This window comes from Sarcophilus harrisii, chromosome 2 (genome assembly GCF_902635505.1).
Source record: "Sarcophilus harrisii chromosome 2, mSarHar1.11, whole genome shotgun sequence".
In the NCBI taxonomy this organism is placed as follows: Eukaryota; Metazoa; Chordata; class Mammalia; order Dasyuromorphia; family Dasyuridae; genus Sarcophilus; species Sarcophilus harrisii.
Window position 1 is genome coordinate 644,239,683 of NC_045427.1, and position 24,816 is coordinate 644,264,498.

Here is a 24,816-nt window from a genome sequence, read left to right on the forward strand (position 1 = left end):
ATGATTAAAGAGGAGAAACTGTTTTCCTAATGATAAGCTATCAACAAAAGCCTTTTGGAACCCGTTTCTACATTCAATTTCTAGGAAGGAAAGGAGGAAAAGAATCAAGATGCCTCCTCCTCACATGTGATACTGTGCATGTGAATTCCCATCAACATTGATGCCATCTCAGCCAGTTCTCCAGTTCCTAAGTAAGCAAAGAAAGAAACACAATATTTCACAGAATGAAGTAACTTTAGTTCAAAATCTTATAACAAAATGTGAACATGCCCTTGAAAGTACATTTAGCATATTATATTGCTACTATCAATGACCTGTGATCAAGAGCAGATTAAAAAACCCCTCCTCTTTCTACTCAACAGGTATTCTGAGAACTATGACAGAATTATTCTTCGGTAAAATTGTAAAAACACCTGTCTGACCAAAGTCACAGTGTAGGACACTTCCAAGTTAAAACCACAGACAACTGAATTAAGCTATACTCAATTTAGGGGTATATGTTCATTCATAATTTGGGGATTTAATCCAAGAAGAGCCGATTTCTTGGATGAGGTTTTCTGATTAAAGACAACTTGTAAGCCTTTTAAAGATCACTGCTGCCTCTACTGAACTCACTTCTAGGAAAAACACAAAATTGATCAAAGAAAATCTAACTCATGGGAAAAGTGTTATGGGAAGCTATGCTGGATTTCCATGTATTACACAGGCTATGTTTAAGGACATTAGATCAAGATGGCTATTCTGCATGCATATTGCAGTGTGTATAATACTGCTTGTATCAGTAGCAAATAGCTCCAGTGAGGCAACAGAGCGACATCTGTCTTCATCACGGTATTCATGATAGTGAGCTGGTCACTCACTGGCCCTTAGTAAATATCAATTCAAGACACTTCAAATCACAGAGAAATACTTCACTTAAGAATCCAATTCTATCAGGAGGAATGGCTAAAAGTCACTTTTCTGCCTCTATCATGGATTTGGTCAGTTCAGATTAAGTTCTGACATTTGGAATTAGCACGTTTTCTGAACCAGGTTTACGTGAAACTTGTTTCTCTCTTGTCTTCAAACATTTATATTTCATATGTGGCATCTTCTCAAACTCCTCCAATTAATAATGTCAGTAAACTCCTAATTTCCTTTATTTAAATACACTGATCCAGAAAATTCTCATCTGTCTACTTTAGATCTTTGGGAAAAAATCTCAAACTCTGTTATTTAAGATAAGAAAGAACTAGTTTTAACACTTGTATTATTAATAGTTATTTTCAATTTCCTATTTTCTCTCTCTCCTCCAAGAATCTGAAATGTTTTTCTTTGGTCTATGTCACAAAAATCTTATTATTCTGAGTTTCTGCCTCTTTTGAAATTAAGAAAAAAAACCCCACACAGTTAGAAGAATATGATTTAATGCCTATTTTCCTCTTCAAATAAACGTCCTTAACATCAGCCACATGTGAAACATGCCTTGCATCTCAACAGAGTAGATGTAGACTTCAGGTACTGAATGAGGCATACATTGTCTACACGTGGCAAATTTACTGACTCGTTTGACCTGATGACCTATGTATTACAAGGGAGGGTTCCAATGGAGGTATGAGAGTGCATGTGTCACTGAATCACAATGATATTAAATAGGACCATCAGTAGAGCAATGAAAATTCCCCTCAATTATCTAGATGGATGCTCTCCCCATTCCCAGCAGCAAGGGCCTTTCAATGCTCTGCTTTAACCAACAAGCAAGAGGTTATGAAAGAAGAGATACTGACCTCCCTTTCTAGCCCATCTGTCCTCCCCGACTACAGTTTTCAACAGCAGCTTGTAGGCAAAAAAAAACAACACCTTGACATTTCAAGGAATCTTAGTGCTTGCTCAACTATTTTGCATCTAGTAATTTTGGATAAACATTTCCAGGATTGGTTTCTGCCTCCTAAATATATGAAGTATTGATTTGAGAGGAAATCAGCAAGGACATGAATTAAATCATCTCAAAGATCCCTGTAAATCTGTCTCTCCATTCCTTGAAGACAGTCCAATTTATGTGCAAACATTAATAAAAATGGAAGTATCTTTTAGATCATCAACTCTGCAAATAAATTTTAAATTTCCTCATCTATTGTGTGCCGAGTAAAAAGCCAAATTTTCAACCAGCCACGTCAGGCCTTCTAAGTTTTAAACAAAAACTATACTCTTTTTGGAAGGACCTTTGTGACGAATCTGTTTATGGCATGCAATTACAATTTGCATATACATGATTTTGAAAATAATTTAATATATTAACATCAACATACAGATCCAAGAAAATCCTGTCATTATTAGAAATTGAAGAAACCGATGAACACAATCCCTACAAGACAGAAGAACAACCCACAGGCCAGAAGGATGATTTACAGCGAGGGTCACCATGGTGTTTGGACAGGTAGTAAGGCAGAGGGTACATCAATGAAAGCCTTAGCTTATTGGGGGAAAGGGAACTGGACAGAAGCAAGAGAATTCCTTATAAAAACAATCAACAACAGGACAAAGTAGTCTCCGCTGGCTACCGATCACGCCTCCTTCTTCTTGATGATCAGTGGTCCCACATTGTCTCCAGTTTCTTCATTGTGTTTTGTGTGGGCACCATCACAATATGGGAACTAGAAAGGAGAGAGAGAAAGAGAGAGATGAATGCATGGTGATTGTGGGATCAATTAAAATGATAATCCCAGCTGACAGCTGTGGGCACTTTCCTGTATTATTATTATTACTTTATAATTCACATATTATATTTAACATCTACTGGTCATCCTGCCATTTAGGGGAGGGTGGGGGGGGTAAGAGGTGAAAAATTGGAACAAGAGGTTTGGCAATTGTTAATGCTGTAAAGTTACCCATGTATATATCCTGTAAATAAAAGGCTATTAAATAAAAAAAAAAATTATATATATATATATATATATATATATATATATAAAATTCACATATTATTTCATTTGATGCCCATTAGGAGAATAGGCAGATCAAATTCAAAACTCAGCTCAGTCGCTTAATAGTTCTTTGACCCTGCACAATTATAATCTTTCACCTTCTCAGTTTCCTTATTTGGAAAATGGACAACAAAAACTAGTATTGTTCTTAGTTTATCTTTTGAGGTATCTGTTCACATACAACATTTTTATTATCGTGACGTGTTCAGGAAAGGACTTAAGTTTTCAACCACTGAACTTTATCATATTAAATGCAGGTCACCAAGAATACTTATTGCTTGGTTTTAGAGCAAAGAGGAAACTTAGGCTATTTAGTCCAGCCAGAGCCCTACTGCAGATGATGTGACTTACGGGAGTTCACTTAATGAGAGACAAGATTGAGATATGGCCCAGGTCCACTATCGCCAATTCTAGACCTGTTTCCCATGACCCAGTGAGAAAAAGCACCCAAGCTCCAGCTCAGACCTCAATCTCTGATAGGCACCTCACGGAGTTAAATGTAGAGAGAGCCAGTTGATGAAATCCTCAAAGTAAGCCCACAACTGAGAAGAGGAAGACATTTCACTCTGCCCTTCCATCATGGCAAAGAAACATGATGAAAAACAAATCAAACTCTGCTCCCTCTCACAGGAGTCACAGAGGTCAGGCCCAGCAACTCCAAATGAGACCCTTTTACATTCACATCATCAGTGGCTCCAATTTTATAAAAGGGTAGGAAAGAAGGATGCATACAATCCTCTCACCCAAATGGAAATGAAAAGGGTGCTCATCAACTAAGGAATGATCAAACAAATTATGTTATTTATGAATATGATGGAATATAATCACACAATTAAAAAATATATAAAGTGGTTTCAGAGAAACTTGGGGAGCCTTGGTTGAGTAAGCAATAAGGAATTGCAATTAGAAACTGTGTCATATAGACAAACAATTCTGAAAGACTCAAATGCTATGATAAACTTAATGACCAGCCGCAATTCTAAAGGGCTTTTGACACTGACAGTGAAGTAATGGACTCAAGGTACAGATTGAAACATATTTTTTTTGGATATGTCCAATGTGGAAATCTGTTTTGTCTGCCATTGCATATTTGTTTAAAGGGTTTTCTTTTTTCTTTTTTTTCTCCTTCTTCAAAGAAGAAGGTAAAAAGAAAAAAATAGGATTTTATTAACTCAAAAAAAAAAAAAAAAAGAATGCTAGCATGCCTGGGATTCAATGATTTAGAGGGTTAAGCCCAAAACAACAGTTATAAAACTTACAAATTAATAAACATTTATTAACAGCCTCTTATATGATGGACACAGAAGCAGATCTTAAGGGAACAAAAGCAAAACCACAGATCCCTGCCTTCAAATAGCTGACATTCTGCTGGGGGAGGAGAAGAGGGGTAAAAACTGAATGCATGATTGGCCAACTTAATGTTTTCTGTAGAACACATTTGCTCTCCTAACTCCATGACACATCATAAGTTGCATGTACTATGTTGGAATGTACTTTCTCTCCCCTCTATTTCCTTAAAAAAAATTAATTTGTATTTTTTCCCCTCAATTACTTGTAAGCAAAAATTTTTAATGTGCTCATTTAAAAAAAACTGAATTCCATATCCCTTCCCTTCCTCTACAGTTTGATAGATTATACATGTGCAGTTATATAAACCATCCGTATTAGCCATGTTGCAAAAGAAAAAAAAAAAGGAAAAAAACAAATCAAAATTAACATCCCAACCAACCACTCAAAAATAATAAAGTTAAGTTTAAAAAGTGCTTCAATCTACATTGATTCCATCAGTTCTTTCTTTGAAGGCAGATGATATTTTTCATCATAAGTACTTCAGAATTGTCTTGGATTCTCATATGGCTGAGAATAGCCAAGTCATTCACAACTGATCATCCTTACAATATAGCTGTTACTGTGGACTGGTTCTGTTCACTTCACTTTGCATCATTCATGTGAATCTTCCCAGATTTTTCTGAAAGAATTCCACTGGTCACTTATGTACAATAGTATTTCAACACAATCATGTACCACAACTTGTTCACTCCAATGGGTGGGCATCCCTTTATTTTCTAATTCCTTACCACAACATAAAGAGCCAATAAATATTTTTGTATATATTGGTCCTTTTCCTGTTAACTTTGCGGGATACAGATCTAATAGTGCTATTGCTGAATCAAATGGTATGCTGAGTTTTATTCTCATTTGAGCATAGTTCAAAATGCTTTTCAGAGATTAGAAGGGAAGCAATAAACTGGGAAAATATTTTTACAGTCAAAGGTTCTGATAAAGGCCTCATTTCCAAAATATATAGAGAATTAACTCTAATTTATAAAAAATCAAGCCATTCTCCAATTGAAAAATGGTCAAAGGATATGAACAGACAATTCTCAGATGAAGAAATTGAAACTATTTCTAGTCATATGAAAAGATGCTCCAAGTCATTATTAATCAGAGAAATGCAAATTAAGACAACTCTAAGATACCACTACACACCTGTCAGATTGGCTAAGATGACAGGAAAAAATAATGATGATTGTTGGAGGGGATGCGGGAAAACTGGGACATTGATGCATTGTTGGTGGAGTTGTGAACGAATCCAACCATTTTGGAGAGTAGTTTGGAACTATGCTCAAAAAGTTATCAAACTGTGCATACCCTTTGATCCAGCAGTGTTACTACTGGGATTATATCCCAAAGAGATTATAAAGAAGGGAAAGGGACCTGTATGTGCACGAATGTTTGTGGCAGCCCTTTTTGTAGTGGCTAGAAACTGGAAACTGAATGGATGTCCATCAGTTGGAGAATGGCTGAATAAATTGTGGTATATGAAAATTATGGAATATTACTGTTCTGTAAGAAATGACCAACAGGATGATTTCAGAAAGGCCTGGAGAGACTTACACGAACTGATGCTGAGTGAAATGAGCAGGACCAGGAGATCATTATATACTTCAACAACAATACTATATGATGACCAGTTCTGATGGACCTGGCCATCCTCAGCAATGAGATCAACCAAATCATTTCCAATGGAGCAGTAATGAACTGAACCAGCTATGCCCAGAGAAAGAACTCTGGGTGATGACTAAAAACCATTACATTGAATTCCCAATCCCTATATTTATGCCCACCTGCATTTTTGATTTCCTTCACAAGCTAATTGTACAATATTTCAGAGTCTGATTCTTTTTGTACAGCAAAATAACGGTTTGGTCATGTATACTTATTGTGTATCTAATTTATATTTTAATATATTTAACATCTACTGGTCATCCTGCCATCTGGGGGAGGGGGTGGGGGGTAAGAGGTGAAAAATTGGAACAAGAGGTTTGGCAATTGTTAATGCTGTAAAGTTACCCATACATATAACCTGTAAATAAAAGGCTATTAAATAAAAAAAACAAAAAACAAAAACAAAAAAAAAAAGCTTTTCAGAATAGATGGTTCAGTTTACAACTCTACCAACATTGCATTAGTGTCCCTATTTTTCCATTTGTCATTTTCTTTTCCTATTATATTAGTAACTGATAAAGAGTGAGGTGGTATCACAAGTTTTAATTTGCACCTCTCTAATCAATCATGATTTAGAGCATTCTTTCACATGACTAAAGATAGTGCAGTCTTCTTCTCAGAATTGCCTGCTCATTTCCCCTTATTTTTTTTTGCTTTCCTTCTGATTGTGGGTACATTGGTTTTGTTTATGCAAAATCTTTTACATTTGATATAACCAAAATTATCCATCTTACATTAATGTTCTCTATCTCATTTGGACAAAAATAATTCCTTTATCTAGATACAATCTGTGAAATATCTCATGGTTCCTTATTTTTCTTATCACCCTTTAAATTTAAAGAATGGACTCATTTTGATCATATTTTGGTATAAAAGATGTTTGTCTATGCCTAGTTTCTGCTCAACCATTTTCCAGTTTTCCCAGTAATTTTTCCTCAGTGATTTCTTGTCCTCAAAACTTGAGTCTTTGCATTTGTCAAGCATTAGATTAATAAGGTATTCTATTATTGAGAACTGTATATCTAATCTATTCCAGTAACCCACCACATTAATTCTTGCTAGCATCAGAGTGTTTTGATGATTATTGCTTTGTAATATAATTTGAATTCCAGAACTGCTAGACCACTTTCCTTTACACATTTTTTTCAATGATTCCCTTAATATTTTTGACCTTTTGTTGTTCCATATGAATTTTTTTATTTTTTCTCATCCTATGAAATAGTATTTTGATAGTTTAAGTGGAATAACACTAACGTGAATTAATTTAGGTAAAACTGTCATTTATATCATATTGGCTTGGCTCCCAAGTACTTTATATTGTCTACAATTATTTTAAATGGAATTTCTTTTTTATTTCTTGATGCTGTTTATATGGGTTTATTTTATATCCTGCAATTTTGCTGGAGTTGTTAATCACTTCAACTAATTTTTTAGTTGACTCTCTAGGATTCTCTAATTATATTATTATTCCTTCAATTATATATATATATATATATATATTATATTCCTTCAATTTCTTTTTCTTGTCTTATTACTCTACCTTCCATTTCTAGAATAATACTGAATAGTGGTAACTACAATGGGTATCGTTGTTTCACCCCTTATATTACTGGAAAGAGTTCTAAGGCTTCTACTTTATTTCCCCATTATATATAATACTTGCTGATGGTTTTAGATAATTATTACTATCAATCTTGGAACTCTTTAAAAGAAAGCTCCATTTGTTTCTATGTGTTCTACTATTTTAAATAGGAACGAGAATTTTATTTTATCAAAAGCTTTTTCTGTATCTATCAAGGTAATCATGCTATCTATTGGTTTTGTTATTGATATGGTCAGTTATGACAATAGTTTTTCCAATTTTGAACCAGTCCTACATTCCTGGTATAAATCCCAATGGGACATAGCAATATTCTGGCTAGTGTTTCATTTAAAACTTTTGCATTAATATTCACTAGGGAATTTAGTCTATTCTGTTCTTACTCTTTTGGTTTTGGGTATCAGCACCACATTTATGTTGTAAAAGAAATTGGGTAGGACTCCTTGTCTATTTTTTTCCAAATAGTTTATATAGTATTGAAATTCTTTAAATGTTTGGTAGAATTCACGTGAATCCATTTGGTGCTGAGAATTTTTTCTTAGCTCGTTTACAGCTCATTTCTAAAAGAGAGTTATTTAAATAATCTATTTTCTCTACAATTAATCTGGGCAAATTAATATTTTTTTAAATATTCACCGATTTAATTTAGATTGTTATAATTATTGGCATATGACAGAGCAAAATAATTCCTAATAATTGCTTTAATTTCATCTTCATCAGTAATGTATTATTCTTTTCATTTTTTGATACTGACAATTTAGTTTTCTTCTTTCTTGTTTTTAATTGAATTAACCAATAGTTTTATCTATTTTACTTAGATTTTTCCCCTTCATAAAATCAGTTCTTAGTTTTTAAATTTTTTATTAGTTCAATGGTTTTCTTACTTCATTTTTATTAATCTCTCCTTTGATTTTCCAGGATTTCCATTTCTGTGTTTAATTGGGAAATTAAGTTTTTTTTAAATTGTCTGTCCAAACCATTGATCAACTGTTCTTTCTCTATTTTATTGATATAAGCATTTAGAAATTTAATTTTTCCCCTAAAACTTTGACTACATCCCATAAATTTAGGTATGATGTCTCATTGCTGTTATTCTCTTTAATTATTGCTTCTATGATTTCCATTTCCTATCAAGATCCAGCTCCAGGCTCCCTCCAACACCAGGCTTTGCCAATTCTCTAATTATTAGCATTATCCCCAACTGAACTATTTTATATTTATCTGTTTCCCCAAACAGAATATTAAATTCCTTAAGGGAGAAACTGGTTCATTTCTGTATTTGTTCAGAGCATCCAGCCCAGAGCCTGGCACATGACAAGTGCTGGACAAATATTTGTTGAATTAAATGAAAATATCCAAACACAAAGTATATCCTAAATAAATAGTAAAGTCACATAGTAGGAGCTAACAAGTTGATAGGATATCATAGGTGGCAGCTAAGCTGGGCTTGAAGGGAGGTATGGACACTTAAGAAGTGGAAGAAAAGACAAGTGTGAAGGAGAGAAAGCATTAGAAATGAACAAATTGAGTTAGCATCGGGCAATTCTTTGATTTCTAGCCCATTTATGGGCTGTATGGTTTTCTTAATCTTCCAGGAACATTTCAAATTAAACCAAGTTAAACTATCAGTATCCCACTGGGAAAACCTCAAGCTGGAAATGAAAAGGAAGATGCTGACATTCACATCAATGAAGTGTGTTCTTTACCCAGGCTAACCCGTGGGTGTTTCTTAATATAGTACTAAGGGTTGCTTGACCATATGTTAAAGGGCAGGGTCATTGGGGTTCAGCTTCAGACAGAAACGGACATGATATTTAATCATTTTCCAGACATGGTTTTGGTTATTGCTGGGCTCAGTTTGTGGAGGTAGGCTAATGAAATTCAGAAAGAGGAAGATAATTCAGAAGGGTTCCTTTGTCAAAGTGCTCAAAAACTGTTAGCATTTTGTTAGTGAAAATGACACTCAAGAAGCATTTACAATCTGCCATTTCTTTTTTAACTCAACAGCTGTATATCAAGACAGGCGATTTCAGTTACTTTGATATACACATATCAGCTTAAAGTGTGAAAATGAAATCTACCCAATTTCCAAAAATTCCAATAAGGTGCTTCTCTTCCTCCAATTAAAAATATTTTCGTGCAGTTTTAAATACAATCCCCTGACTGACCCTGACCCATCCTATCACCATTTAATCTCAGTTGTTGGACAAATATGATTTCTCTAATTCTTTTCCATTTTCAAAAAATGGATGATTCAAGCATTTACTATGTGCAAAGCACTATGCTACACTTCAAGGTGATACAAAGAAAAAAGCAAGACAGTTCCTACTCTCAAGGAGGCCACATTCTAATATAGAGAGACAATCTATTTAGGAGATTTCAACTCCAAAATAGCTGGAAGTTCCCATGATCCTTAGGAAACAGAAGGCAAAAGGCATTGCTTCTTCTATAGTGTCATTTCCAAAGAATTTGTTATATGTTATAACAATGTTATAAAACACATTTCCCAACTATTGCCCATCAACAGCAGCTTTAGCCAAGAAACCTCTAGGGATGGTTGCTTTGAGCTTAGGAAACTGCTGAGATCAACACCATTCTTTAGTCCATAAAGGGCATTTATATTAGGAAGCAAAGAGATAAACAACAGTATCTCATTTCCTTCTAATCTCCTGCTTCCATCTCAACAAATGCTGGTCCTGCATTCAGGTTAGTTCAACAACCTAAAAAACCTCCAAAATTCTATCCACCTTCTCCTGCTCCCCATTCAGACCAAAAGAAAAAATCCTGGATAAACACTACTAATTTGAAACTATATCTAAGAAAAATGGGCATTGACAGACTACAAAACTCTTGCTTATAACTCAGAATGGGTTTGATTCAAATCACTCCAAAGGCAAAGAGGAGCTTACAGTCTTGCTTAACAAAGTGTAAATTTCATTTGATCAAAGTAATGCACTCTACATTTCACAGCCGAGACGAACTTGTTTTAATGATGACTTTTCCTCCTGTAGTTTCCACCTCTTTTTCCTTGTTCATATTTTGAGTCTGTCTCTTCATGTTAGTCTACTTCTGTTCCAGTAATCATTTACCTTTTTGTGACCATGTTTTCTTAGACAAAGAATTTATTCTAGATATACCTATAGATTGATCACAGGGCTGACCAAGCATTTCCCACTAACTACTGTCATGAAGCTTGCTTTCTTTGGTGAGAAGTACATAGTCTAAGCTGAAATTAAGCATCTATTAATAACAAAGGCTTGTAGATCAGGAATTCTTTACTCTCTGGGATCACGGACCCTTTGGATAGTCTGATAAAAATTATGGGCCCCCTATAGCAATCATGTTTTTAAATACAGATTAAAATACATATTACCAAAAAAGAAAACAACTATCAGCAGACCCACGAACAAGTCAGTTCATCTCTGTCTTAGTTTCCTCATTTGTGATATGGGGTTAATAATGGCACCTACCTTCTAGGGTTGTTGTGAGGATAAAATAGGACAATTATTTCTAAAGTTCAAGGTAAGAATGCTTAAGGATGGAAAGGGATGCATGGTGACTCAAATTTCTAAAAAGGAAAAAGATGGCTTCTTCAAGTTCCCTAGTGCTTAATGTGCTTAGCACAGGGTTGTGTACACAAGGGTTTTTTTGTTTTTTTTTTTTCATCCTACTGACAAATAAACAATTAGAAGAACATGAAGTACTCATGGGTAGGCCAAGCTAACATAATACAAATGACAATTCTGCCTTGAATTAATCAACTTATTCAGTGCCATACCAATCAAAATGAGAAGAAATTACTTTTCAGAGCTAGGAAACAATAATAATAAAATTCATCTGGAAGAACAAAAGGTCAAGAATTTCAAGGTAATTAATGAAAAAAATGCAAATGAAGGTGGCCTAGTTGTACCAGAGATAAAAGTGTATTAGAAAGCAGTGGTCATCAAAACCATTTGATACTGGCTAAGAAACAAGAGTAGTTGATCAGTGGAATAGGTTAGGTTCACAAGACACAATAATGAGTACAGGAATCTAATGTTTGATAAACTCAAAGACCCCAGCTTCTGGGATGAGACAAGAACATTGTACAAGAACAAGATTATATGAAGATCAATTCTGATGGGTGTGGCTCTTTTCAAAATTAGGCGATTGAGTTCCAATGGTCTTGTGATGGAGAGAACCATTTACACCCAGAGAGAGGACTGTGGGGACTGAGTGTGGATCACAACATAGTATTTTTTACCTTTGTTGTTGCTTGGTTTTTTTTTTTTCTTTTTGATCTGATTTTTCTTATGCAGCACGATAAAAATGGAAATATGTTTAGAAGAACTGCACATGTTTAACCTATATTGGATTACTTGAAGTCAGGAGGGAGCGAGCAAAATTTGGAACACAAGGTTTTGCAAGGGTGAATGTTGAAAACTACTTTGCTTGTATTTTGAAAAATAAAAAGCTATTATTATTAAAACAACAGCAACCAATCCTACATACTACAGGTTGGTCAACTTGCCAGAGAACTGAGGCAAAATTCTACAATGTAACATGAAAAGAGTTGATTCTAAATACTCAGAAAAGGAAGCAGTCGCCGCCACAAGCCATGAAATCCAATTCCAGTTTGCTTTATTTCCTAATTAAAGCAGCAATTATGTGATAATTAAAATGATCTTCTAAGTATTGTATATATGTATTAATGTGTATATACATATTAATATGTGTAACATCATCTCCCCTGAGAGAAAGTAAGCTGCTTGAGATGAGGGAATATTTTTGGTTTTGTGTGCCCAGACCCTACTATGACATCTGACACAAAGCAGCATTTAATAAAGGTTTGCTGATTACAGTATCATAAAGAAGAGCTGGAAAGGATCTCATAGCCCATCTAGCTCAATTTTCATTTCATATGGAGGAAACTAAGGCCCCAAAAGACCAAATGACTGCCCATTGCTACAGAGTTAATAAGGGGTAAGGTCTTCAGAAAGTCTGCCTGTCCCCGGACCCTGGTGCCTCCAAGGTGAATGGCACTGAACATCGTTATAAGGAGAATAAATGAACCTGGGAACTAATCTGACTCAGTAGGGAAGCTCCATACATGCACGATGTGACAGATCAGAGGAGCAGAAAGCATTCAGACTCAGCAATGTCCTAAGGAGAACCCTTCAGGGAACAAACTGGGGCCACTGTTCCCTCTCTGACCCTGCAGCCTCCAGCCCAATTCAGGATCTAGTTTTACAAAGGCTCATTCCCAGCCTTCCTGCCATACCACACTCCCAGCTCAAATAGTCAAGGACCTGCCAAGGCCTGTTAAGTTCACCTTCTCAACCTCTCTCCAGCAAAGCTTCTGGTCTTCCTTGAAACCGCCTCCATCCTGGTGAAAGGTCCTCGTTCTAGCCCTGAACTGCTAAAAGAGGGGAAAAGAGGATGTCTGCCTGTCTCAGACTTCTCCCCACTCAACTGTCAAGCAATCGTCCTCAAGTGCAGATGCTACCATGTCACACCTTCTGCCCCCACTATCTCCAGGATCAAAAATAAAACCCTGTTTGGCATTCAAAGTATTGCTTAATTGTCTCTCCCCACAACTTTGCAAATCTCACCTCATGTAGACCCCATCATTATTTTGCAATGCAGTGACATGTTGTTCCTCAAACAAGAATCTCTGTGTCCTTAAGAAGTTTTCTTTGGCTATTTCCCATGCCTGGAATTCTCTCCCTCTAGAACAGGCTACCGTTGCTACCTTCAAATGCCAATTAAATCTCTCCTTTCTACAGGAAGCTGTTCCTAATCCGCTCAATTCTAATGCTTTCCCTTTGCTGATTACCTCCAATTTATCCAGTGCATGTTGTTTATGTACATAGTGATCTGCAATGTGGCTCCCTCATTAGGCTAAAACTATGAGGAAAGGGTCTGTTTTCTGCCTTTTAGTATCCCTGGCACTTTGCACTTGCCCTAAAGCATCTTCCATTCCAATGAAAGAGGATATCACATACAGAGAAAAACAAAGACTGACTTTGAGTCATTGCTAAAAGGAAGCTTTTTAATAATAAGGCTAATTTCAAATTAAGTGGCTCCCTCTCCCCTCCTACCTTCCAGAGCTCCATCAGCTCCTGTCCTCATTTACCACTTCTCCCTTAGTTTCCAGTCTGTTTTGATCTTCAGTTGGGGTTACGCAGTATCAAATCACAGAACTCCTCGTCCACTGTTTGTCATGTCTCCTGCTCCAACTGGTCAGATAGGAAGAGCCAAGGCAGGCTAGCCAACTAACTCTAACTATGGGATTCTCCATCTTGTTATGCCAGTTCTCTTTTATTGTCCTGCCTCAGTTTCCCTGCTTCTCAGTTCTGCAAAACCTCCCCTCCCTCTTTATCAGAATACTTGATAGAACATCAGATATTGTCTTATCAAGATGCCTCTCCCCATGTCCAGGGCGCTGCCCCCGATTACATCATCCCCTCTCTCTCGAGGGTCACCCCACCTTGTCAGTCCTGTTCTGGCTCTCAGCACCCTGACTCCACCCCTGCCTCAGTCTGAGCCATGTGTATATATGTCATTGAGAACTCTAATTGCTGGATTCTTGGAGACATAGTCTCATTCAATCCTGGGACCAAACATGGATCCATTGGTTCCAGTATAGCTCTCCATTTAATAAATTATTAACTATTTTCTAATCTCTGGTTCAGTTTCTCTGGCATTACAATCTCTCCTCTATCTTCTAGTGTATAACCTGTGTCAAATTGTTTCATGGTTATTTTTACTCTTCTATAACCAAATACCTCCAATCTAGGATGCTTAAAATGGAACCCATAATCCCCCAAAGTCCAGCTTCTCAGCCCGAAGAATTCGCGTCTGTCCACCACCACTCTTCCTTGGCCATCTCCAACCTATCCTTTTACCTATGTCCTCATATTTGAAAAGTTACCAAAGGCTGATGATTCAAACCCCTTAAGATTCGTCCTATGTTTGCATCCCTCCTCATGTAGCTAAGGGGCACAGTGGAAAGAGTGCTAGGCCTGAAAGTGGCAAATCTCAAGCTAATCCAGCCTCAGACCTGTACTAGCTGTGTGACTCTGGGCAGGTCACTTCTTCACCACCTGCTTCAATATCCTCATTTGTAAAATGGAGATAATTGTAATTGAGCCTCCCTATTTATGAAGATCAAAGGTGATCCTCTCACAAAGTTTTTGGCAAAGTGCCATATAAATGATAACTTATCAACACCATCTTCCTCTTTCTAGTCCTGGCCTTAATCTAGCTTTATCGCCCCCTAATTATGCTCCTTTATGCTCCTATTTGGTCTTCCTGCCTCTGGCTTCCATACTCTCCACCTGTCCTAGACACTGAAACCAGATGAATCTTGGCACAAGACTCAGAGCTGGCAGAGCACTTGGTGGTCACCGGGCCCAACCTCCTGCTTTGTGTCACAGATGAGCCCCAGTGAGCCTGAACAACTTGCCTAAAGGATCACAGAGTGTTAGTGGCAGATAGAGATTTCAAATGCAGGTCTCAGTCCCAGTTCTAGATCCAGAAGGGCCTTGAGAGATGCCTTATGTTCATAGTCCTAACTTGTCCCCACCCTAAGTGCTTGGCACTTAATGGCCCAAGCTGGTTTTACTGACATGATGTTACTTAAATCTCACCGCCTCACGGGCCATGGGAGATGATGCTGGGGACACCTCAAACTCTTAACTGTCTGTGACACACCGATCCCTGGATCTGGGAGCTGGATGGGACCTTCAAGGCTCCAGCCCAGAGCTAGTGAACAGAGCAGCAGAGTCCCTCCGAACTACCAATCTCTCTCACAAGAGACTGAATTGGATTGTGCAAAAGCACAATTCAGGGTTAATGTTCACTTAAATTTTCAGTAAAACCACAGGAGGAATGACTATTCAAGCCCTTCATTCTTGTTGTATCTTCTAGTCATCAAAGGGGCCTCTTCTCTCTGTTTGATCTTCTATTATTATCAGAGTTACAGGAAATGGGCAAAGGGGGTCCTGCTCAGTGGTGGGGGCTCCCAATTAGAATCCTCCTGGGGTGAGAGAAAACAGCAGAATTTACTAGACAGGAAAAAATTTTCCCTCTAACCACTCTTTGCTTATTTTCAAAGACTTGAATCTTTAATCACAAGGGTGAGGGGAGAGGTCTAGAAGGGTTTTAAGCTGGAGAAGTGTTTGTGTCTAATATTTTCAATTGAGCCAAAATGATGATTTGAAATAACCTCCCTATTGTCTACCCTTCCCCACCCAGGGGGCTGTCCAGCCTCCAGAAGTCTTCCTTGGAGCTTTATAAACCCAGGTACCCCCAAGGCCAGAGCCCAAGTGTTTCAGACTTCTAGAGCACTTTAAGATATACAAAGTAATTCCTTCACAGCAATTCTGTGCAAGGGAAAGTGGTACAAGCATCTGTAACCCTATTCTACAAGAAAAGAGTGAGTCTTGGAAACTAAGTGACTCACCTATGATCATGCCAAATCATCATCCATGTTTGTGCCTTTTTTTTCATTCCCAGCACAGTGCCTAGTATATAGAAAGTACTTAATAAATGCTTGTCAATTGCCCAACATTATTTAGTAGCTCTCATATAGCACTATATTTTTCTTACACACAGAGTGAGATGGGAGTGGGAGTGGGAAGAAAGGGAGGACCCTGTGCTAAGTGCTGGGGACACAAAGAGAAGCAAAAAAGAGAAGTGAAGCAGCTTCTTGCTGGGAAGGGGCTTCCCAGTCTAACGGACCACAGAGCTAATATGCAGTTAAGGCAGACGTAGAATTCCAACTTCCCAAGCCTCAGGTTCTAGCCCCTGCCTCATGCTGCCTCGGCCTTCTTGGCAGAGAGTACTCCGTCAGCCTACTCAAGCCCTTTGTCCAAAGAAAGAGAGCCATGAGGTGACGAAAGACAATATTAGACTTTGGCAGGCCCAGCCAGTCGGTGTTTTTGCCAAGGATAATTTTCTGTTGACATGAAAGTTCTCTTCAGTGAAAAAAAAACAAAAACAAAAAAACACATTAATAGGAAAAGAATCAGGAACATGGCTATCTCGGTTCTCTAATTTTTTTCTAGCCTTTCAAGTGTTTGCTTTAGTGAAATCTATTTTATTTGTTAATTAATAATGACAGTACACAAAGTTCTTTCTGTGACCACAAAAATCACCAGAAATGCTGAGAAGTCCCTTGGAGTGAATTTATCTCCTCTTCCCCTCTGGCTTCAGGAAAGTATTTCACCCATTTCAAGATCCCTATCTCTAATCTTGGGCCAATACGGTTGGTTAACAGCTGCTGGTATTACACAGGACATTTCAAATTGGGGTCTGATGCTGTGCATTCCTCTCAAAGAAGTTATGTTTTTATCATGTCCTGTTAGTACTAAGCCTGGCACATTGCAGCTGAGCTAAATGAACCCTTTATGAGCTGATCCCACTTTTTGAAAAGGGTGAACAAGCAAAAAATATCTGATGACAAGGATTTCTGAGAATGGCCCCAAATCTGCTGATATTCAGGAAGGCCCTTATCTCCTCACCTTCTTGGACCTCCAACAGCGGCAGTACACAGCTTTTTCTCCCAAGTCTTCCATGTCAAATGCGTGCACTATCTTGGGGTTGTCTTTCTGGATGGTAAGGTTGACCATGGACCTGTAGCGTTTTTCTTTCACCACAAACTTTTTGTAAGCTAGGTATCCTACCACAGCAGTCCCAGCAGCCAGTGCCACAGCTGCGATGCACTCCACTAAAATAAGGAGAAAAAGAAAACCATGATCAATAGAGCTTGTGCATTCTGGTTAAACAAACTGTAGAACATAAATATAGTGGGAATAATGTCACTCCTTGACAATGAATTTGAAAATTTCAAAGAAACATGGGAAGATTCAGGCGAAGTGATAAAGAGTAAAATAAGGAGAAATAAGAAAACAATCTATACCATGCCTGCAAAAAAAAAATGTAAATGAAATTAGAAGCCAACAAAAGCTAAAAAGTATAATTAAAATGATCCTAGAGAAGGAAAAAAGTACACCTCCCTCTCTTTGAGAAAGGGAAGGACCATGGATACAGAAAATTCTAAGTACTAATTAGACACAAATAATTTGTTGATTTTGCTATCCTGGCTCCCCCCCCCCCCCCTTTTTTTTTCAATCTTTGTTTCAAGGAACAAGTTACTGGATCAGGAATGGGATGGGATATATTGAAACTGTGAGAGGGATACTTAAAAATTGTCCATTTCCTTTTTTCACTTAAAGAGTTTTAAAATTTTAAAAATAGATGGATAGGCCCAATAAGCAATGGTTTTGTCTTTACAATGTTTTCATTTTGCATTCTATCACAGCCCTTTGCAGGGGAAATCCTGAGAACATCCTTGAGCCAAGGCAATTAATTTAAATAGAAATAGAAGAGAGAATCTAGAAATCCACTTGAAGGCTCAAAGGGAGAAAGACTATTCACAGAAACCTTGAAAAATGCTAATCTTCAGATTTACATTAAAATGTTAGATAGGCAAACACAGATGAAACCTTCTGTTAGCTAGCAAATGACTGCAACCTAGCTGCCGCTGAACTGCCAACCCTGGAGTTCCTTCCTTTCTTCTGACAGAAAGGAACCAGGACAGTTCTTGGGTTCTCCACTGCTGCCCATGCCACAGGACCAATTCTCACCCTATCATCCAATTCCTTGATGGTATACTTTACCCTCCTTGTATTTAATATTAAAATTTAATGTCCTTGTATTTAAGAATACAAACATGAGCCACAACACAGGCCCTGCTCTTAAGAAGCTTACATTCTAAAGTTACCCACGCATATAACCTGTAAATAAAAGGCTATTAAAAAAAAAAAAAAAGCTTACATTCTAATGGCAAAGACAACACAGCAAAGAAATCTGAAAAGGTGGACTGGGCTCCAGAAGGGGCAGATAAAGAAAGAGAACATGAAACATGATTGGTGGATCTCCTAGAAGGAACTTGCCACTGGGACACAGGAGCTCAGGAAGTTGAGGGAGAAGACAGAAGAAACATGGTAACCAAACCCAACTGTACTGTCAGATATATGGCCACACATCCAGGATGTTCTGGGTCACATACTGCTCAATGCACACAGACGGGGTAGTCTTGTATCGAGGTGAATCACAGTCTGACAGCTGAGTAGAGCTCCCAGTTCCAGATATTTAGGAGAAGGTACTGGCCTGCCTTGGTAAAGGGCATTTCCTCACTGGGAAATCAAAGGCCAGGGCCTCTGGGAACTACACTGTCCAGTTCATCTGACTCTTTCTGAATTTCCTCCCACTCTGCCCTGTACATTTTTGTTTCCTTGTTCATGTGGCCTTTCATGATCCTGCCTTGGAGAAATTTTGAGAAGCCAGCTCTGCACCACTTGGTAGCTTCAATACTAAACAAAAATAACTGGCTCTCATGAATACTTACAAATTTGCAATTGCCTTACATATAGGCTCTCATCTGAATATCACAACTCTATGAGGAAGGTATACACTAATATCATTACCTGCATTTTTCAGATGAGGAAAACTGAGGCCCAGAGAGGTTACCCGGCTATCTAGGGTCATAAAGCTAACAAACACCAGAAGCAGGCATTGCACCCCCTGGTAAGCCAGCTCCCAGTCTACCAAGCGATCCCTAAATACTGTGACTATATTTGGTACACCACACATGGGGCAGCAGGGGAAGATGGAAAGAGGTTAAAAAAGGAAGAGGGGTGCTCCCTGGCATCCTCCCAGTATGCCCAAAGTACCACAGACAGACACCAATGCCCAACAGAAACCCAGCTCTCCAGGTAATCCAGGATTTACCAGACCACTATTCCCACCTGTCCACACATTCTCAAGTCTTTTTGGTCCTTTTTCTCTTGTTGCCACTGATTACCTTGTTCCAACTCTTAAGATGGAGTTTTTCCAACCTTGTGGTTCTTTCCATTTTGGGCAGGATTTTGTGGCTCTGGTGGCACAGGATCTGGCTCTATGTGCTTCCAAGGATGATCTTGAGCCTCTTCTGGAAAACCACAGGGCTAAATTTGAAGTCCTCCCATGTAAGTCCCTGCCAGCTCCAAAAGCATGATCCTACAGTGCCTTCAATGATTCTAATTATTCTCCACTTTCTTTCAGTAATCGGGCTCTTTCATATAATAGTGCTAAAACTAATCAAACTTATCAACTTTACCTCTATAACATCTATTCTTTGGCTCCTTTCCTTCTGGCACCCTTCCCATCCCCCAACCTCACCACTACTGCAAGAGAATGCTTGCTGTTCTCCAGGGCAAGTTACTTCTAGCCTATTCTCTATACTGCTGTAGAAATGATCTTCCTACAGGGTAGGACTGACACTGAGTCAATTCCAATGCCTTGTTATTACTTTCAGAATGAAATCCTATGGCATTCAAAGCATTTGATAAACCTAGTCCCTTCCTATCTTCTGGTCTTCTCAAACCTCACTTACCCTTTGGCCATTTTAATCCCAGTGATCTTGACTTCTTTGCTGCTATTCAAAAAAAGAAATGTCACCTCCCAAATGTAGTCATTTTCAGTGACTGTCCCCTTGTCTAGAATATTCTGACTCTGGCTTTCTTCAAGTCCTAGTTACATTCCCACCTTCTACAAGAAGCCTTCCTGATATATGTATGTATGTATGTGTATGTATGTGTGTGTATGTGTGTGTGTGTGTGTGTGTGTGTGTGTGAGTGTGGCCTTTTGGGACATACTCAGAATACAACAGTGTCTGGTACACAGCAGTAAGTATTTGTGGGAATGACCGACTTATTCCAAAGCATAGTTGTTATTTACATATATAAATTTGGCCTCTTATTCAATTTTGCTACAGTTCTTCAAGCTCTTGTCAAAAGACTCTTCTTTCTTGATCCTTATAAAGGGGAATTGTGGAAATATAGTTTTCTCCAATCATGTCACATTTATGAAGTGCCTGTTGTGTGAAAGGCTCTGGGGACAGAAAGATAAAATAATTTGTTGGAATGGCCAGGCTCTCACCTTCCATTCTACCTTCCTGTCCCTTTGAAGAGCTAAGGCAATAATGAGGAACTGATCTGGCTCTGAGCAAGATTATATTCAATAGAAGGGAAGATGCAAGACAAACTCAACTAAGTGAAAGCAGGACATTGGACAGAGACAGAGAAGGGGCTGGACCTGTGGAGAAGTCATCTTTACCCTGCTCTTCAGAAGAAAAATCTTTCCCCGAACATCCCCCTACTTCCTAGATGTCTGGCTTATGGATAGGGTTTGATCTTGTCTACTTTCCCATTCCACTCCAAACTCTAGTTCCCTTTTTTCTTCCCCTTGCTCCCTCCAAACTGCCTTATGAGCATTAAAATCTAAGCTCTTTTTCCAATTCCATTACTCCAATATTTAGGAGAAGGACCAAGAAACATGGAAGGCTGCTGTTCTATTACTACAAACAAGGACCCACAGCTGAAAAAACTAGATAAGATTACATGAAGCAAAGGGAAGCTTCAAATCTACCCAGGAGGGCAAATGCCTAATTCTACAAGATGGTGTGAGACCTGGCAGCAGCCTGGCCACCACAGTCCAGCAAGAGTGCCTAGAGCAGCCAGGAGGCACCCCAATGTTCAGAGCCTAGAGTCGGTGAGACCCCGAGTCTAGTCTCAGACACCTGCTGTATGGCCTAGACCTTCATCTTCTTCCTCTGTAAAATGGGGATGACAGCACCAATCACACAAAGTAGCCATGAAGATCGAATGGGAGAATAATTTGTACAACACTTGGTACTAAGCATGGCTTGCAGGTTAAGTGCTTAATAAATACTCTTTTCCCCACTTCCAAGAAGACTTGGGTTCAAGTCCCATCTCAGATAATATGTAATCCTGCGCCCCAGAGACTTGTATCTGATGACCTCTACCTAGTGTTTCCCCAACCCGAGATACAAATGAAGCAAGCACACAGTGCTTCACTGGCAGAGAAAGACCAGGGACCCAACCAGGACAGTTGGGATGTCCAGCCTCCCCAGTCTAGGAGTCAAGCCTGCCTCATTAAGCCCCAAGAATGCTGCTGAGATTGTGGCCTCCTTGAAAGCCATCTAAGTCCGTCTCTTTCTTTTGTAGATGAGGACCGTCCCCAAAGTCACGGTCAAATCGCCTCTACAGTTTGATGGGATTCTTCGGAGAGAGAGGGACAATAATTGGCCTATTTATTCCTGGAGACATTTAACAGCAGCTTGCCTCCGAGGTCACACCCAAATCCAGGGACCCCTAGCTTAAATAAACCAGTTGCTTTTCCAAGTATTTATCGAACCAAAATAAACAAAGAACACAAAAACCACCAGCTGTATGCCAGTGTAAACATGATCAAAGTTCACATGGCTATATTCGGGTGGCTTTAGGAGCAACAATAAAGTTCACATTTTAAAACTATGTCACAATAACCTGGGCATGCAAACAGCAACAATAGAAAGCCTCAAGGTAGCTTTTGTGTCACAACCCAGAAGACAATGGATCTCCAGCTGCAAGGGAACCAATCCCACCAGATGAGGAAACTGAAGGTCCACAGATTGTTCAGTCACACAATCAGGATCTGAAAAGTGGGCCCTGAATCTATCCAAAGCCATTGTAAGGCACAGCCAGATTGAATAGAGAAGTTAGGTAGGACCTTCTCCAATCTGTAACTCAAGCAAATATTGACAAATTTCACTTCAGAGCACAGTTATCCCCAAGTCATTTGCTTCATTGGGAAGAGTATGGATAGCCCAGTGTGCCAAGGTGAGGACAAGGTCGCCTTTTTCTACACCAGGGCCCCTGGCTCAATCACATAATCTATCTGCACCCATGTTCTGTAATCTGTAGAACAATGATATTCATGGTACTTATCTTTCAAGGTTGTGGAGCTCAAATGAAAATGTAAGTAAGTGCTTGGCAAACCTGACAGCATGTTAGCTATGATGACTATTTAAAAATTCAGGTTGGAAGCAGTTTTCTTACAGGTTTAAAAAAGCAAGTTTCCTGTGGATTTCCAAGAAGTAGGAAAGCTTTGCTAGTGTCATTGCTAAAGACTTAACGATGCTTTTACACACTAGAGATGCTCTCCAAAAGCGCATTCATTCAAACAATAGTGAATAAATGAAGAGCTAATTAAATTTGAATACCTATAAATTGTTCACTTTAAAGGAAATGGGGCCACCTACTTAAGGGAACCACAAAAGGAAATTTTTAATAAAAAATGTACTTAATATTCTCTCTCCCTTGTCCTGGCAGCCTCTCCCCAGCTCTGGCTGGGGCCACGGCTGCTTCCTAGCCAGCGCACTGCTGGGGGCCGGGGTCCTTCTCACTCCGGCGGACACGAGCCCCTCCAGCCCGGGGGGCTGCCGAGGCACAGGTGTTCAGGCGGCCAGGCCCGGTTTCCTCCCTCTCCCTCCGGGCGACAGCACGTAGGGCCCGGGAAGCCCGGGAGCCCGCAGCCCCGCCTCGGACCTCAGCCATGGTGGCCAGGAGGGGCCGACTGCCAGCAGGGCTGGGTTTAGCCTCCCCGGCCTCCCCGAAAGGGACGGATTCGCCCACCCACGGCTCGGGGAACTTGTAGGGCGCAGGGTCCGAGATTCGGCCTCCCAGAAGACGGGGAAGGGGCTCCGGCTCAGCGGGGGGGTCGGAGCCCACCTCAGAGCTTCCAGGGAAGGGACCCCCCCTGCAGGGGGTCCCAACGTGCCCAGAGGCGGCCGAGGCTCGGCCGGAATGGTGTCGGGACCCCCGGCCGAGGGTCTCGGGCCACCTTCTCCCCATTGGGTCCGCAGACGGCCCAGGGCGTCACGGCAGCAGGTGGAAGTCGGAACCTGGCTCCCAGGGCCAGAGAGGGCGGGCGGAGGTGCCCCCCCCCCCCCCACTCCCGGCCCCGGCCGCGGCCGGCCCCTCCCCCGGCCCGCCTCGTCCTTGGCGCCGCTGGCTCAAGGTTAGGCGGCCGCGCGCTCACCTCGCACCGACAGGTTGGAATGCAGGCCCATGGCGGCGCCGGCGCTCCGCGGGGAGGACACGGGCGGGGGAGAAGCGGAGCCGCCGCGAGCTGGAGCCGCCGGCCCTCAGCGCCCACCGGGGCTCGCTCCGCCCGCCGTCCGCGCACCCGACGCTCCGGAGGCCACTCGAGGGCCAGCGATGCCGGCGGGCCGGGAGCACAGCGCAGGCGCAGCCGACGCACGTGGAAGGGGTGCGACAAGGGGCCGGAGACCGGAGGCAGGGGGCATGCGCGCTCCCCGAGCGGCGCTCTCCGGTCTGGCCTGGGCCTGTTGCCCGGCTTTTATCCCATTGGCTCGGACCCCTCCCCACGTGACTTGCTCCTCGCCTCCCTAGTGTTCAGTTATCTGCTATCCTATGGGCGTGAATGAGCAAAGCAGAACTGGCAGTCAGTACGCATTTAGTAAGCACCTATGGTCTACCCGGCCCTGAGCTAAGCTCGGATGTACACTAAGGCCAAAAGACAGCTGCTGTCCTCCTGGGGCTTACAGTCGCATCGAATGCCAATAAATACATACTAAACCGTAACCGAGGGAGGCAGGTGGGCTTTTAGCTGGGGCTTGAAGGAAGGCGGCGATGCCGGGGAGAGCGAGGGCAGCTGGAAAGGCACCCGGGGCATGGGTGGGGTTAGACGTCCCTGAGGAGAATTGGAGGGGCTTGTTCATGGATAGGCTGCGGTTCTCAGATGCTTAAGGGCTGGATCCGGCTCTCCAGGTGCTCCCTTTCTGGAGCAGAGGGGTTCCCCCCCCCTTTCTGGAGAGGGGGAACCACAAGCACAGTGGCGACCAGACCAGATTAATGCGCAGCTCCTACCTCCAGCCCTGACCCCTCTGCAGACCCCCCCTCCCCTTCAGGAGGCCCGGCTGCTTCCCCTTCAGGACCCCTGGTCTCTGCAGAGTCTACAAACACATTTCTCTTCTCTGCACAGTGGCCTTCTTAAGCTCCATCTCCTGGTTGCACTCCCAAGCTCTGCCCTCTCACCACCACCTCTTGGGATGCATGACTTTTTGACTGAATAAGTACTAGATCCTTTTCCTGGACTTCCTTCTTTTTTTAAAAAATTGTTTTATTAATTTTTATTATGGTAACTTTTTATTACCAGAACCCCTGCCAGGGCAATTTTTTACAACATTATCCCTTGCACTCACTTCTGTTCCGATTTTTCCCTCCCACCCTCCACCCCCCTCCCCTATATATGTTGAATATGTCGTAGTAAATCCTAGATACAATGTATGTGTGCAGATCCAAACAGTTTTCTTGTTGCACAGGGAAAATTGCATTCAGAAGGTAAAAATAA

General features: G+C 40.5%; 1 protein-coding gene across 1 annotated transcript; it reads right to left on the reverse strand.

Annotated features, from left to right (window-relative positions):
- Window positions 1–215: 215 nt before the first annotated feature.
- CISD1 (CDGSH iron sulfur domain 1) lies at window positions 216–23,733 on the reverse strand. Its single transcript, XM_031956962.1, has 3 exons — window positions 23,482–23,733; window positions 17,079–17,284; window positions 216–2,633 (listed from the first exon to the last, which is right to left on the reverse strand). The coding sequence occupies exons 1-3, from the start codon at window positions 23,510–23,512 to the stop codon at window positions 2,544–2,546; spliced, it is 327 nt and encodes a 108-aa protein (XP_031812822.1). The 5' UTR covers window positions 23,513–23,733; the 3' UTR covers window positions 216–2,543.
- Window positions 23,734–24,816: the final 1,083 nt, after the last annotated feature.